The sequence below is a fragment of the Chaetura pelagica genome, unplaced genomic scaffold (assembly GCF_000747805.2).
Source record: "Chaetura pelagica isolate M959 unplaced genomic scaffold, ChaPel_1.0 scaffold17, whole genome shotgun sequence".
Taxonomy (NCBI): Eukaryota; Metazoa; Chordata; class Aves; order Apodiformes; family Apodidae; genus Chaetura; species Chaetura pelagica.
In genome coordinates, this window is record NW_009970726.1 from 5,069,874 (window position 1) to 5,085,138 (window position 15,265).

Below are 15,265 nucleotides of genomic sequence, written 5' to 3' on the forward strand. Positions count from 1 at the left end.
CTTTCCCTCTTCGCTCTCGGCAAGTCTGGCACAAATTAAGTAGGTAATCTCATGTGTAGCTAAATTTAGATGTAATGCCTTATGCTATTTGAAAGCTGATATTCTATGCAGCTTTAAGATGCTGGCTCTTGGATCTGGAGGATGCTGATTTCAGCTCCTAAGTCTACCAGTTGAGTTCTGAAAAATGGAGACCTTGTGGTTATCAGAATGACCAGCTTCCAGGAGACACCATCTTGTATGGTCAGCTAGTAGAAAATAGGTGCTCTATAGAGCAGGATAAATTTCAACCCTTAAGACAGTCTTTCAGTATAATTGTTTTTTTTAGTCCATGTGTGACCATGTACTAATGTGGTAAGTTTTATTGCTCTTCAAAGGTTGTTTGGATAACTTGAAAGCACGTGAACTGTGCTGAAGACAAGTCTTTTGTTCTCAAATCCTATTAAGAAATTTTCTCTGACACAATACATGTAAATACAAGTAAAGTTTATACAATTTGGTTCATGATAAATCTTGTGTTAAAAAGGATTAGCAGCCAGCTTGTTTGATTCTGGTGCTTCTTGCCTTTGTAAAACATATTTTTTTAGGAGTTCATAATCATTTAGTCAAAAAACCTTGCAGTTAATATGAGCTTGATTAATTACATTCAGTCTCCCATCTTTTTTTTACCCCTTTGTGTAGACGAGGAAAAATTGGATGACCGAGCCAAACTAAGCGTAGCTGCAAAGAGGCTGCTTTTTAGAGTAAGTAACACATTTTTCTTAATAAAAGGCTAAGTTAAACATTCATAAATAAGATATTGGAGAACCCACAGTGCATTAGAGTGCAGTGTAATGCAGTTAATCAAATCTAAGATACATAACTTTTTTTAACTTAATCTCTACACACACAGCAGACCTGTTGCTCTTTAAGAACGTCATGTAGAGAGATGTGGGATGTGGAGTTAGTTCTAACTGGGACTCCTGCAGTGCAATTTCAGCCTGCTTCTAAAGATGGGCATTAGCGAAATGTACTACTTTGCATGCAGGAATGCTGAAAGGAAAGTACTGGTTTTGAACGTTTCTTCCATGGTTTTAATTATGACATATGTCTTCTTAGGAAATGGAAAAATCATTTGAAATGAAAAATATTCCTAAACCACCGACAAGAAGTTCAGCCGTAGAGAGAAGGCTGAGGCGTTTGCAGGATAGATCCCACACACAGCCCATTACCAGCGAGGAAGTGGTCATTGCAGCTAGGTAGGTCTTGTACATATGTTGGCTCCAACTTTGATTCTCGCTTTTAAATCTGGGATTAAGTTCCATATACGTGGTGTTTATAACTTCGTAGCAAGGAAAACATTTATTGTTAAGGGCCAACTTCCTTGAGAACCACATGGGAAGCTATATTGAAATTCCTTTTTAGAAGTAGAGGGACTAGGAAAGCCTAACTTGTATGAGCTGTAATTCAGCACAGATCTTATGAACCTGCAAATGAGGTAAACGGGATTAATCACATCTTTGGTTTGTAACTCAAATGAGGAAGACACTTTGTGCTGAGGGAAAGTCTGCATGATTTCTTATGGAATGTGTATAAGGGAAAACCTTCTGCACTCAAATCTCAAATGTACTTTTTGGAAATGTATTTCTTGCACCTCTTCTTACATCATGATTTTTTTTTTTTAAAAGGAAAGTAATTTTGGGGGAAAATTAAACAAAGGTGAATGGACATTCACCTAATAATCTGTTAGGAGATAACTTCTGTTATGGGTAATGAGTAACTTCGAGAGACAACCTGTTTGCTTCTCTGTGCTTTTAGTTCTTTTGAAGTATTAGAAATTATTTTGCAAAGGTTGCAGCAGTTAACTCAGTTAATTAAAAATTATTGCTGTTTGTTGTTTTTTCTGTTTTGTTTTGGTTTTGGTCTTTTCTGTATTTAACACTTAATGTATTGCTTTTCTTAATGCTTTTTTCTTCTCTCTCCCTGTGAATTTTTCCTCCTTGGCAATTCTTTAAAGTGAATCTACCCCTGCTTCACGTTCTGTGAATACCCACACAGTAGTGACAAGAGTACCTAGTCCCACTGTAGTTAAGAGCACTGTACAACCTATCAGGTACTGGGGGGGATAAACATGCATGTTACATGGAGCACAAGATTCCTCAATAGCAGATGCATCTTTAAAGTCTGGAATGCCTTTTCAATGTGTCAAGTCAATTACTTGTTTCAAGAATATTTAAAGCCTATGTCAACTTCGTTTATGTTTGCATGATGAAACAATGCAGCTTTTTTTTTTGGGTCAAACATCTGTTCTCAGGACCTTTCTAACCTCACTTACCTGTTCTAGAGAAGATTCTTCTTAGTCAAATAAATGAATTTGCATGTGAGCAAACCTAGCAGAACTCTCTTTGCTCTTATGTTTTTTGTACAGTTATGTCATCTTGAGATGAAAACACAAAAGCTGGGTGCTTGATTTCACAAGCAGTACATACCCTTTTGTCTGTCTCTACATACGTTTTTAGCTTGCAAAATTAAAGATAAGAAATTGCACCGTTTGCATGATGAAACAATGCAGCTTTTTTTTTTTGGGTCAAACATCTGTTCTCAGGACCTTTCTAACCTCACTTACCTGTTCTAGAGAAGATTCTTCTTAGTCAAATAAATGAATTTGCATGTGAGCAAACCTAGCAGAACTCTCTTTGCTCTTATGTTTTTTGTACAGTTATGTCATCTTGAGATGAAAACACAAAAGCTGGGTGCTTGATTTCACAAGCAGTACATACCCTTTTGTCTGTCTCTACATACGTTTTTAGCTTGCAAAATTAAAGATAAGAAATTGCACCACCTATAGGTAAAGTTGCAGAATACTGTTTGTGTGTTCCGAATGAGAGAATTTTAGAAGACACCATGGAGAGGAAAAAAAACCAACAAAAAACCTACTCATTCCATAAATGTGTCTGAATCTAGCTAGAGGTGAATAAAATATATTATTGTAGAGACAAATGCAGTTACAGCTTTTAAGAATGAATGTGTCTGCCTTCAGCATTGGTCAAACCATCTTCAAAATTAATGGAGTATATTTCAAAACTACTTTTTGTTGTTGAGTTACACCAGATAAAACAAAAGACAGTCTGAATTCTGTTCCTCTTCAAATTATAAGAGGCATTAAAATTTATGCTACCCTAGAAGCAGCAGTAACTTGGAGTTTAATTCCATCTTTTAAATGTTTTTATTATGTACTCTTCATAAATTCTTTCTAATAAAATTGAATTTTGTGTAATTTGCACTGTGGGACCTGTGTTTGTTCTACAGCACCTTAAATGTCTCTCCATACCTCTGTGTTTTGTATAGAGAGATTGGTCTAAAGATTCTTCTTGAATTCCCCTTAAACAAAAAAATCGTTGTGTTCTAATCAGATGAATTTGTGAATGAAAATTTAACTTTTTTTAAATCTTCAGCTGTTGAATTAGAATTCATCATGCCAATGTTGAACCACTGCATAACCACTTAGGCTGCTGTATTACGTTGGCTATTGTGCTTCACGTGCAGTTCTTCTGCTTCTCTCAGATTGAGATTTTAAAATTTCAAAATGGCTTCTTCAAAACTCATTTCCAGTTCTGTTTCTTCAGCTTGCAGGCATCAGCACATCAAAAAATTTTAGCTAAAGAGGAGATAAGAGCTGCCAGAGAGGCAATGGGGCCAGATCAGTCTGATGAACCAGATTCTTCCACCTTAAGCTTGGCAGAAAAGATGGCTTTATTTAACAAACTGTCTCAACCAGTATCCAGGGCCATATCCACAAGGACTCGAGGAGATATTAGGCACAGGAGAATGAATGCTCGTTACCAGACTCAACCAGTCACTCTTGGAGAAGTTGAGCAGGTAAGTGCAATCTTAGCAATTTTTCATTTGTTTGTTTTTATTGGAGCAAAGAGCTTTATAGTAAGATGCTGTAACAGCTGGCCTTTTCTTTACTCTGAGCCACACACTGGGGTCATGACACACTTACAGGAAAAACATGTCAGGAAGCAGTCTTCTGACATTGAGAAACAACATCCTCTAAAATGTCCTGCTTCATTGGTGTGTTTTTTAAGTAATTCGAGAGTACATCATCTTCCTGATTAGTGCATGCTGTACCTCTCATAGTGCTGGTAGAATACTGCATGTCTTCTAAAAGTAAATTCCTGACTGAAGGGGTAAAAACTGTAACACACTTCCTGCTTTCAGGGAATTTTTGAGCTTTGTTATGTGCAACTTCCAGACTCTTTCCTGAAAGCACTATATATTTCTGTTATTAGTCAGGACATATTCTGTCGTTTTCCTGTGGGAGGTGGCATTGATTTTTATTTTTTCCTAAAAGCAGAAATGCTTTTGAAATTCAGAAAGTTATCAATCTAGATAACTAGAAGTTATGTTACCAAAATACATAATTGCAGAAGTATCTTGTACATAATTTTGTAATTAAACCTGAAATCCTTTTGCTGATCTTTCTAAATTTCTAATTCTGATAGATGCAATGGAGAAAGAGTAAACTGGTAACTATTTTCTTAATCTTTCTTCAGAATCTTTGAGCTAGCATAGTAGTCTCTGCTGTGCTTACTGGTTTGTTTAATGAATGACTGTGTTATCCATGCTTTATGGAATTTGCATGTGCATTTTAAGTTTTCAATTTATTTCCTCTTACTGGTGTGACTTTTGTCTGTTCCTTTTGCATGCTGTTGACTAGTCTTATGGTTTGATATTTGAAAAAGTCTTAGACTAACAGTCCTCCATGAAGATGATTTATTTGGCAGACTGTTGACTAGCTTCATGGTTTGATATTTGAAAAAGTCTTAGACTAACAGTCCTCCATGAAGATGATTTATTTGGCAGAAGCGTGAGGAATGTCTGCCCCACATAGGACAGCACAGAGCAGAGTCTCTCTCTGGCACTGAGCTAACTCCAGAGCTGAAAGCTGCATAACTGTATGAGAGCAGAGCTGTGCCAAAGCTAATTAGCCCTGCTGAGATGCAGAGTTGATTAGCCCCAGCACATGGCATGTCATCCGGTGTTCTGGAATCTGAACTAATTTCTTCCCTCAGTGCTGCTCAGTACCATGTCAATATGAGCCTTTTCATGGAGTCCTGGCACAAGATCACATTGCATGCTACACATACACCTTTTATTGCTAAAGATGTTGCTGTTCACATGCAGTTGTTTCTTCCCTGGGTGGAATAGTCCATCTGCAGCCAAATTATATAGGCATTGTTGCCCTCCTCATCTGTTTCTAGTCTGGATTTACAGAGCACTGTGTTCATATGGAAGCACATCTCTAAAGAACTGATGTGATTAGACTGTTTTCAGTAATTGATTATTTCAGAGTTTATAAGTCTTTTTTGTTTTGTTTTGTTTTTCTTGTTGTTATTATTCATAGGTACAAAATGAGAGTGGAAAACTAACTCCCCTGTCAACTGCAGTTGCAACGTCTGTTTCAACAATGGCATCTGTCCTTTCTCCACTGTACTCTGGAGACCTGCATGTGAAGGCAGCTGCTGATGGAAGTGCAAGCATTGCCACTAGAGCTGATTTGAGATTCCAGTCCTCGGCAGAAAACTTAGACTCCTCAGGAAAACGCACACAGAAGCCAGAACAGTGGCAGCCCCCATTGGAAGCACTAGAAATCAACAGAGCATCAAAGAAGCATGACGAAGAGAGAAGGAGGTTTCTAGCACATGAAGCTAATGAAATTACAAAGTACAGCTCCTTTGAGGAAGAAACCACACATCCTGTTTCTGAAAAAACAGGAGACTACCATAAAGAGACAACACACAGCTTCCTTAGGAAGGGCAGCATGGAACTGTTTAGTTCACAAGCACTTTTTCAGCCTCTTGAACAGAAGGAAATTGATACTCACACACAAGGTAAATGGCAAGTCAAAGCCAGTCCTTTGAAGAAAAGATAGATTTGGAAAGAGTTATGAAAAGCAAGACTTCGTGAAGAGGTTCAGTATATACTTGCTATTAGCATAGTCTCATTTAGCAAACCATGGTGTTTCTCTAGTTTTAAACATCTTTGTTGCAAGTATTATCAGGGCTGGTTATTTTTTCCTCTTTTAGCACTGCTTAAAGGTAGAGAAATATCTGTGAAATCTTAAGTTTTATTAATGCATTTTTATCTTTATTATTCTTTCAATCCTTCAGCCTTTAAAGGTGGCCCAATTTTATTCAGACTTTTTTACTTTGAAAGAATTGGTGTTATATGCTGAAGCTAAGATTTATCCTTGCCTCTTTTCCCCTTGCCCCTGCTCTCTAGAATGCTGAACAAGCTAAACTTGGTGTTCTGGGTCAAGTGTCTGCTCAAGTTGCCTTCTTGTGCATAAGTAGTCATATATTAACTACATATGTACATATATGGCTAGTGGTGGATAATTTTAAGGTAACTACTCTTGCAAAACTACTACTTTCTCTTCAGTGTGATGATGAAACACAAACCAAGTAATTCTCAGAGCAATTGCATTTCTATATGCACAGCATAATTCAAACTTAATAAGTACACTCACCCATCTTTAGATAAAGTGCTTTGGAAATAATTGATTCATTTGGTCGTTGCATAAAGCACTGGTTTTTAGAAGGATGTTGTGGTTTTTTTCTGTTTTATGATGGGGTACAGGACCACATTACTGTGTAGTGCTAGAAGCCTTTTTGTCTTCACCCTGTAAAATTAGGGCTTTTTTAATGTAATGATCTTTGAACAGGCATAAGAAAAAATGTATAATTCTGCCTGTCTTTCTCAAAAGTACTGTCCATTCTGTCCTTTCTGCCACTTTTGGTGACTGCAAGGGAGATGGAGACTGGGATAAAACAGGAGCAGTCATGTATTAGGGGGATGTTGTGCTTGTAAAATTTAAAAAAGAAAATTGAAGATCATTTCTAATACCTTAAGAATAACTGTAGTGGTGTATGTATCTTTCATCAAGGCAGTTTTTCCTGCGGTTTAATTACTGCTTAAAAAAAAATAAAACCAAAAAAAACCCCAGCACTCTCCTAGGCAATAATACCTTTATTAAGCTATTTAAATGTCCTCCTAGTTTGCTACTTATGCATTAAACTGCTTTACCAGTAAGTTAATTTCTTATTTAAATTTTGTATGCTTGTCTTCCCCTACTCTTTGTTTCCTTCTCACTTTCATCTGCCCATTTGTTTTCCTGTTGGTGTGATGACAGGAGCAGCAGCTTGTGCTTCATCCATATGAAGTTCAGAATTGTGTATTGAACATGATGTTCTGTGGCTTCATGTGAACTTCAGTCACAAATGGGCAAATCTTTCTACTCTAGCTCAGCCAGAAATTTTTCCTCTGTTAGGATGGCATGTGATTTGAATGTTAAAAAACAGATTTGCTGATTCAGTGTTAGTAATGTAAAATATATTTGAGAATAGCACTAAGTTTAATTCAGCACTCCTCTTTTGAATGGGCAGACCACGCTGAGCCAACTTCTGAACTCACCAGCACATCAGCAATGAGGACAGTTTCAGAAACTGCAACTGCGGCATCTTCTAGACTGCAGGAGCTCTCTGAACAACTGGAAGGCAAATTTTATAAGAATTCCTGTGAGATGTTTTCCGTTGGAGAGAACAAAGCACAAACAGCTGAGGATATCCTTGATAATTCCAGCAAAACTATGTCAATTAAGGAAAGGTACTTAAATTCCACTTCTAAAAAATTATCTCTATAAATGCAGTTATTAGACTCGTGGTATAAAAAGAAGCTTTAAACCTGTTTCTGAAAAAACTAAGTGATTCTTAGGCTTTATTAGATATGAAATACTAACAGCAGAAACTTGCAGCAAATCTTCCTGACATGCTTATAAAGCAGATGGTGGTGAATGAGAATTACTGTTCAAGAGAACATGATAATCTGATTTCTGAAAGCCACCTGAATAATCAGTAAGTAATTCAGAAAATGAAAGCTGTAAAAATACATGTTCTAGTTACAGTTATACTAATACACTCAACATACTTCCCTGCGTTCTGGTTTGAATTACCACAGGTATAATCTGATTATTTTTTTTAATAGTAAGCTTTTGTTGGTCTACGGGAGTAGTCTCTTTTAAATAAGCTGAGTACAGGGAGTAAGGCTTAGAAGCTGTGATGTTTCCCTCTTCAGAAATAACATGGTTGCCATTTTAACTTCTAGGAACTTTAGGAATTTTAAAAGGATAATAAATTGGACAGGTTTGGAAGAGTATTAGAAATATTTTTTCCAACCCAAGATCATTCTGATCTGAAACAAAATACTGTCTTCTGTGCTTGTGCAGACAGTAGGAGTTTGTAACTGAAGCTCCAATAGCTGCTGCAGTACTTGTAAAAGTCATTCTAAATTAGTTAAAACTTTAGGAGTACGAACTCGGTCCACCCTTCTGAAGGATGAATTTACCTTTTCCAGTTTACTGTTGTTTTGCTTAAAGCAACCTTCATCCCACCACTCTGTTCCCTACTCTGAATAAAAATTATGTAAATGAAAACTGTCTGGGCAGATAAGGTTTCAGATTAGTAACTTCTGGTTTATAGGTGGTAAATTATCTGCCTTCCCTGATTCTGGTAAGGAAAAAGAGTTTGGAGGGAAGATCTAAGGATTAGCAGCTGTTTCAGTCATAAGTTTGTTGTTCCAGTTGAGTTGATCTCTTGAGGAACTGCTATTAAAGACTGTCAGTCATGCTCACAATCTGGAATCGTTTTCATTAGGCCTCCAAGACCGTCTCTCTGTCCCAAAGCTGACAAAAGAAAATACCTGCTGTCTTGTCAGGAATGTATGTATTCTGATCTCACAAATGTCTGTAAATGGCAGAGCTGGTATAAAAATGTTTGAGTCTTCCCAAGTACCACAATAGTCTACCTGGTCCAGAATTATGGAATTATTAATTTATGGAATTATTAATTTTTGTTTGCTTGGCTACAGCTGATGCCAAGTATTCGCAAACCTGGAAGAACATTTCAGCTGAAGATTAACTATTCCACTTCCGATTTTTTATTTTTCCCCGCTCTTACATTGACTAACTTCAAATTCCCATCCAGTGGATTTTTCTGGCTGTGTCAGACATTCTTTCACCTTATGGAGGAACAGCTTTTCCACAGATGTAGTATTATTTGGGCAGGATGCGTGCATGCTGATCTAGATGAAAGTGATTTTCCACAAAGACTTATTTCACTGAACTATTCTATTTCACTTTGTGGAGCGAGTGCATACCTGGCATTTTCAGAATTACCTGTATTCTATGGAAGAATGAAAATCATGATATTTCAAGGCATAAAAGACACCTATCCTCTCTTCTTGTGCAAACATGCAGCTAGAAGATGAGAGGGAGAAAAGGCTCATATCTCTGATTAATTTCAGCTGTGTTTTGTTTTAGGCAGCCAAGGCCAATCACTGATGTGTTATATAGGACTGGTGGAAACAGTTTTTTAATTGTCTTGCCTTCAGGAAGAGGAATGTTGTGGAGGACTTTGAATGGAGCATTAGTTGTGTGTAACTACCTGTCCTTGTGCATTTATGGAGTCTGGAATTGCTACAAGCCACCCTCTCAGCTCTGCTTTAGAAGTCAGCTTCATGCCACAATCACCATTTAAAAATCTGTCAATACCTCTGATTTCTGGTAGACCTCTTACCATCATTCATTCATTCCTTCTCAGGAAGAGCCCAGCCTAAATTTAATCTTCAATTTATTGTGATGTATTGACCCCAGAGCAAGATTTTGTTATGCAGACTAGTCCACACTATCATGAATTTATGCACCCTTTAACAGTCAGCTTCCTTTTTATAGATACTTTCTATGGTAGATACTTATCATATTTGCCTCTAGAATTTATGATTTAGCTGAAAAGAACTGGTCGAGTGCAGCCAATGGAGTATGTATAAAAGCCAAGCCTGTGTCCAGTTTAATCTATCTCAAGGATAACCTTAGCAGCTAACAGACTAAACATATTGCCACACAAGAAAGACATGTCATTTTTTACTTTTTTTTGCCAGGGCTTTTGCCAGGGTCTTTCATACAGTGCTCCTTGTTCAAATCTTATTTCTGTTTCCCTTCAGTATTAATCCAACATTATGCCTTCAGCTGTGAAAACTTTTGCTTTGAACCCATGCTGACGGATGGTTATTCTGTCATCAATGATGGCAGATGTTCTGTCTCATTAGTAGGTGAAAGAAGGATGCAGAGCAAGCTGCCAAAGATGGACAGATACATAAAAAGCTTTTTGCTTTCAAGAAAAGAGTGAAACTTTTTTTTTGCAGATTGAAAAGGAACTTTTGGAGCCAAAGGCAGTATGAATAGAACTGTGAAAGTGAATAATGAATGATTATTCATTATTGTCAGAAGTGGAAAACTAGAGGTATGCAACAAAACTAGTAGGGAACAGGCCTTGAACAAATTCAAGGATTAGACCAAATAATTACCTTATTTTTATAGACTTTCCAAAGAATCAACCACTTTATATACTTGGAGTTAAGCTTGTGTGCTTGCTTGCGTAAACCAGTTCAATGGTCCTTGCATCTTTATTCATACAAAAGAGTGCCCTCCAGTCATTGCTGAGTCAGGGCAGTCTGAACCTATTGCTTTTTCCATCATTCAGAGCAAATGCATGGCTTTAGGTTTTTACACAGCAGTGAAGTTTTCATACAGGTCATGCATGTTTCTTTAGGTGGTAGTTTTGTTCCTCAAAGCAGACAAATGTGTCTTCTCACACTAGGAATGAGTTGTTACATTCCATATACAAGTAAAGAATGAAGGGCTAGTATGAGTTTATTCTTAAGACAGAGGATAATACATCGTCTCTAAAGACAAAGAAGCAGTCTTAGAATTACAAATTTTCTCTTCCTGATCAACCAAGCTGTTTGGGGCACAGGTCCTGCAGTAATGTCAGGTTAAAAAAACTGCATGGTGGCAATTCAGTCGCATCTTGATCTCCTCCACAGTTTCACACATGCATGGATGCACTCCAGAAGATTAGTTCTGGGCAGTGAAATCTTGTATACGTTCTGGAAACAATGACCATGGCCTCAACTCCTTATTGTGAGTGCTTCTCACCCCTACTCATCCCTGCTGTGAGGTATGAAGCAACCAGGCGATGTGAAGCCTGCCAGCACTGCCTGCCTGGGCAGGAAGAGAGGAAATAACTGCTTTCTTGAATACTAACATTCTTACTGCCATTGTATTCTGTGGATTAACTGTTTTCTGCATTCTCAGTCTTTCTCAACTGACTGCCTTAGGACCAATTGGTTGTCCTTGAATAGGTCAGTAGCATGGTTGCACACCCTGGATTTTTGCAGGAAGCAGCTGCCTGAAACTTGGCTTCTGACTAGACCTATTCGGTCCTACCCCTTCCTTCTCAGAGTTCCAGGGCAAGACTTACTCTGAGGGTAACAGTAATTGCATCTCCAAAATAGGATCTCTGTATTTTGTGGCCAAAATAGGCTGCCAACGCTTTAACAACTCAACCTGTTCAAATATGAATAGGGTTAGGGGTTTTGTATAATACTTTTTAAAATGCTCCACATTCAAGAACATTATGTAGTAAAACTTAATTCAACTAAAATAAAAATGTTGTTAACTGATTCAACTGTTTGTACATGTACTGCAGATACACATTTTTGGGTTACTAAGAATGATTTCTGAAAGGTAGAAAATTCATAGAAATATTAATTTCTGAGGAAGGTAAGATGCCTGTGTAGACCTTGTATTCCCAGGTGGTAGCCCCCCAGTACTGGCTTGTGACACTAGTCACCTCAGAGTTTGTGTGGACAAATAGGTTCCAGTTCTAGCAAATAAAGCTACGTGCTGTCCCCACCAGAGCCAGTCAGTATCAGTTAGTGTTTTGCTCAAGATGAGGAAATAGCACTGGTAGAAGATCCTACTTACCTGAGATTAACACATTTTAAATATAAGACAACCTGTAAACAAGTAAAATCTTGCAGACAGATTTCACAGTTGTAGTATAGTTAGCAGCAGGTTACTGGTGCATTAGGACTACTGCTTTGTGTCACAGCAATGCCTAAGCTAAGCAAGGAGGTACTAAGTGATCCCTAGGAGTCTGGTGGGAACCTTATTCACTGGAGTTGTAATGAAAGCAGTAACTGTAAAGTTGTCATTTGATGTGCCTGATGAGTCCTAATTGGTGTGTACCTGCTGAATAGACTTCTTTCTTCTTAGGTTTTAAAGAAAATAATTTGTTAAATCTTTTTTTAATGAGTACAATAGAGACCAAAGGTTGGATTCACCTTATTAGCACTGGACATCTACATCATAAGCATCCGTACCTGAGCTAGTCACTGTCCATGCCTTATCTACAGAAGGGAGGGAAAAAGGCAGTGATTAATCTAACCTATTTATATGTCTACTTAGGAAGATCTGCACTGTGCCTTGGTCTCCTTGACTGTATTGGCCATTTCCACTGACAATACAAATTTACTGGGATGCCTACCTCAGTTAGATGTCTGTGTTTTGACAGATTCAACATGTTCAACATGTTCAGTAAAGGTGTGGTGTTCATTTGTAAGCTTTGTATAGGTGTATGAAATGCAAGTAACTATAGTTAATGTTAGAAAACATAATTTCAAATTCTCTTAAATGCAGCATTAAGCAAACAATAGGGGTAGCTTTTGAGGGTAATGGGAATTACAATGCTTAAAGCTACCTGTTGATATGTTTGGGTTTTTTTCCCAGGTTGGCATTGCTGAAGAAGAGTGGTGAAGAAGATTGGAAGAGCAGGCTCAGCAAAAAGCAGGAGTATGCAAAAATGTCTGTCACTGATCGTAGCACTCAGATGCAAGAAGTTGAGCAGCTGTTGAAGAAGGTAAATCTATCCTTGTTTGGAAAAAACATCTTGCTTGAAATGCTTGAGCTTTTTGAAGATGCATCCAATTAGATAGGCATGCCTAATACTAGCTACTAGCTCCTGCTATTCCTCTTGTTGTTAGGCTTGTTTAAAAAACAGTTCTTCCAACATGACAGCTTTTTAAGCAAGAATGTCTTCACTGTCTTGGAACACACAATATTGGTTACAGTGTCTTTACATCAGCAGTAAATGAATCATTAAGTAGGCCTGTAAGGCTTCAGGAATTACAGGTATAATGATTTAAGCTTTACCCCCCACAATGAAATTAGCTTAAAACTTTTAATATCAAGTGTTTTCTTTAGTATGGGTGAACGTGTAAAAATTTCAGATTCCTAAAGCTCTATTGTCTCTGTGCATATTCTTTTTTTTATTGAGCAGTAATTTTAGATTGAAGAAACACTGAGAATGTTTAGTTACCAGAGTATTCTTGAACCATTTGGCTTTTGGTTATCTTGCATGACTTTTGATGTTTGTGGATAGCCAAAACCACTTGGACAAGGATTTTATCTGTTTTGTCAGTGTTAGTGAATAGAGTGGAAGACAGGTAGAAAGGTGTAGAGGAAAGTTCACATTGTTAGCACACTCTCTGGCTATGGCTATACCTGAGTGAGTTATGTTGCTCAGCTGGAGTGAATCTGTAAATCAGAATGATTACCAATGAGCACCTGCTATCCAGGCAGTACTTGCTTGTTTCACTGCAGTGAATTTTTGCTAAATTTTGTCTGTTTCTGTGGCTTGACTGCCTTTAGCAGCCATGGTGTTATATGGGAATGCAGGAGTGCACTTCAGGGCTTAGTTTCATCCAAAAGTCTGCATTCTGCAATGTGAACCAAAGCACAGGAAATGAGTATGACTGTTAGATTTGCTTCCAGGTGGGCTCTGGTTCAAATTGCAGGACTAATGTAGACTTGCTTCCCTTCTGAGTCTAGTAATTTGAAAACTATAGTGTCAGATAAAATGGACTGTTTCAAAAGCCTTCAATTTTTGAAGGAGTATTTTCACAGAGGACAAATAAAGATTAAATTTGTGTTACAAATTTTATTAATGGGGACAGCACTCTTTGGGTTCAGTTATTTAGTTGTGAAAATGCTGCTTCTATTAAGTACTATAAGCAAACAATAACAACAATTATCCTGTTCCATTAGTATATTACACGTAATGAGTTGTTACACAGTCTGTCATTATTGAGGATAAATCTGTTCCTGAATATGTGAGTCATCAGTAGCTTGTGTGTTAACTGGACAGGAAAACAAGAAACCTGATTTTTTTGCAGTTTGATTTATGGGTTTTGTTTTGGTTTTGCCCTGTGGACTTGCTCAAAAATCCAGTTGCACATTTGAAAGATGTCCTAAAGCAAAAATAGTTTCAGGGAGAAAAGCAAAATTGAAGTCACATTTTTAACAGCCTAGTCTCCAAAATGACAACTGTTAAGATCAGATAACAAATGTACTCCAGCTAAAGACAATGGGGTTGAGAAAAAGCTTTAAGCAGCTGCCAAGATTTAGGCAGAGACAAAACCTTTGTTCTCTCCTCTCACTCCCCAGCACCCATATCCTCCCTGCTGTGTTACCATGTGCAGCAACTTCACTCAGCATAGCACAAGTTGGGCTTTTAAAGCAAGTAAGCGAGCATGAAGTGCTTGGAGGGTACAAGCTTTGAAGCTTGAATGCTAGCAGTGGGAATTTCTGTGACACTGGGTCACCCGCTCTGTTAGTTCATGTTAGCTCTTGGCTAATTAGAGCCTGAAACAAAGGATTTGCATGTCTGCCAGTGGGTGAAATCTTGGATGTATAAGAAAAAAGAATTAGTTTTATTAGATACACAACTTCCTGTACCGTATTGAGATTTGCCATGCTGATTCATTATATGATGTATGATAAATAATGTTGAGCTCCATTAACTGACCACACTGCTTACAACACTGCATGTCAGCTCCCCTTCAATCTGAAAATAGTATTATTGATAATTAATCAATTTGATTGCTATTATCATTTGAGGACCATGAAGCAGTGTGACACAATTCTCTTATTTGTAGAAGAGCTTTGAGACTAAAATGTACTTGAGAATCTCAAGAGTTTTCTGTCTCTGGTTTGCAATAAAAATGCAGGGATCTTATTGATTACTGTGTACTGAGCTAGTTAAAATACAATTTCTACACATGGCAGTCATGCATTGACAACAAGGGTGTGTAAACTTCTGTCATGCCCTGCTGCTCCAAAATAATGCCTGAAGTTTTTAGTTGCAGAATGTGACTCCTGTTAATGTAGCCAGACACCTTTTTAGATTTTCTTTTGTGCATGCGTGTGCCTTTTAAAAGGTCTGAATTGTTCTGGAGATTTGATTATTGAAGGATAGCTCTATAAAATAGAAGTTATTAGATTTCTTTTAAACAGCAACAGTTGAAAGGCTCGTACTGTACATAAAAT

The 15,265-nt window shown here is 37.5% G+C and overlaps 1 protein-coding gene across 1 annotated transcript in view; it reads left to right on the forward strand.

Moving 5' to 3' along the window:
* SVIL (supervillin) overlaps positions 1–15,265 on the forward strand; it is a 66,062-nt gene that overhangs the window by 20,341 nt on the left and 30,456 nt on the right. The window contains 9 exon segments of the mRNA XM_010007036.1: positions 679–740; positions 1,096–1,235; positions 1,994–2,089; positions 3,603–3,861; positions 5,399–5,888; positions 5,891–5,953; positions 7,181–7,186; positions 7,428–7,647; positions 12,668–12,797. Of these exon segments, the coding sequence (XP_010005338.1) occupies positions 679–740; positions 1,096–1,235; positions 1,994–2,089; positions 3,603–3,861; positions 5,399–5,888; positions 5,891–5,953; positions 7,181–7,186; positions 7,428–7,647; positions 12,668–12,797 (1,466 nt within the window).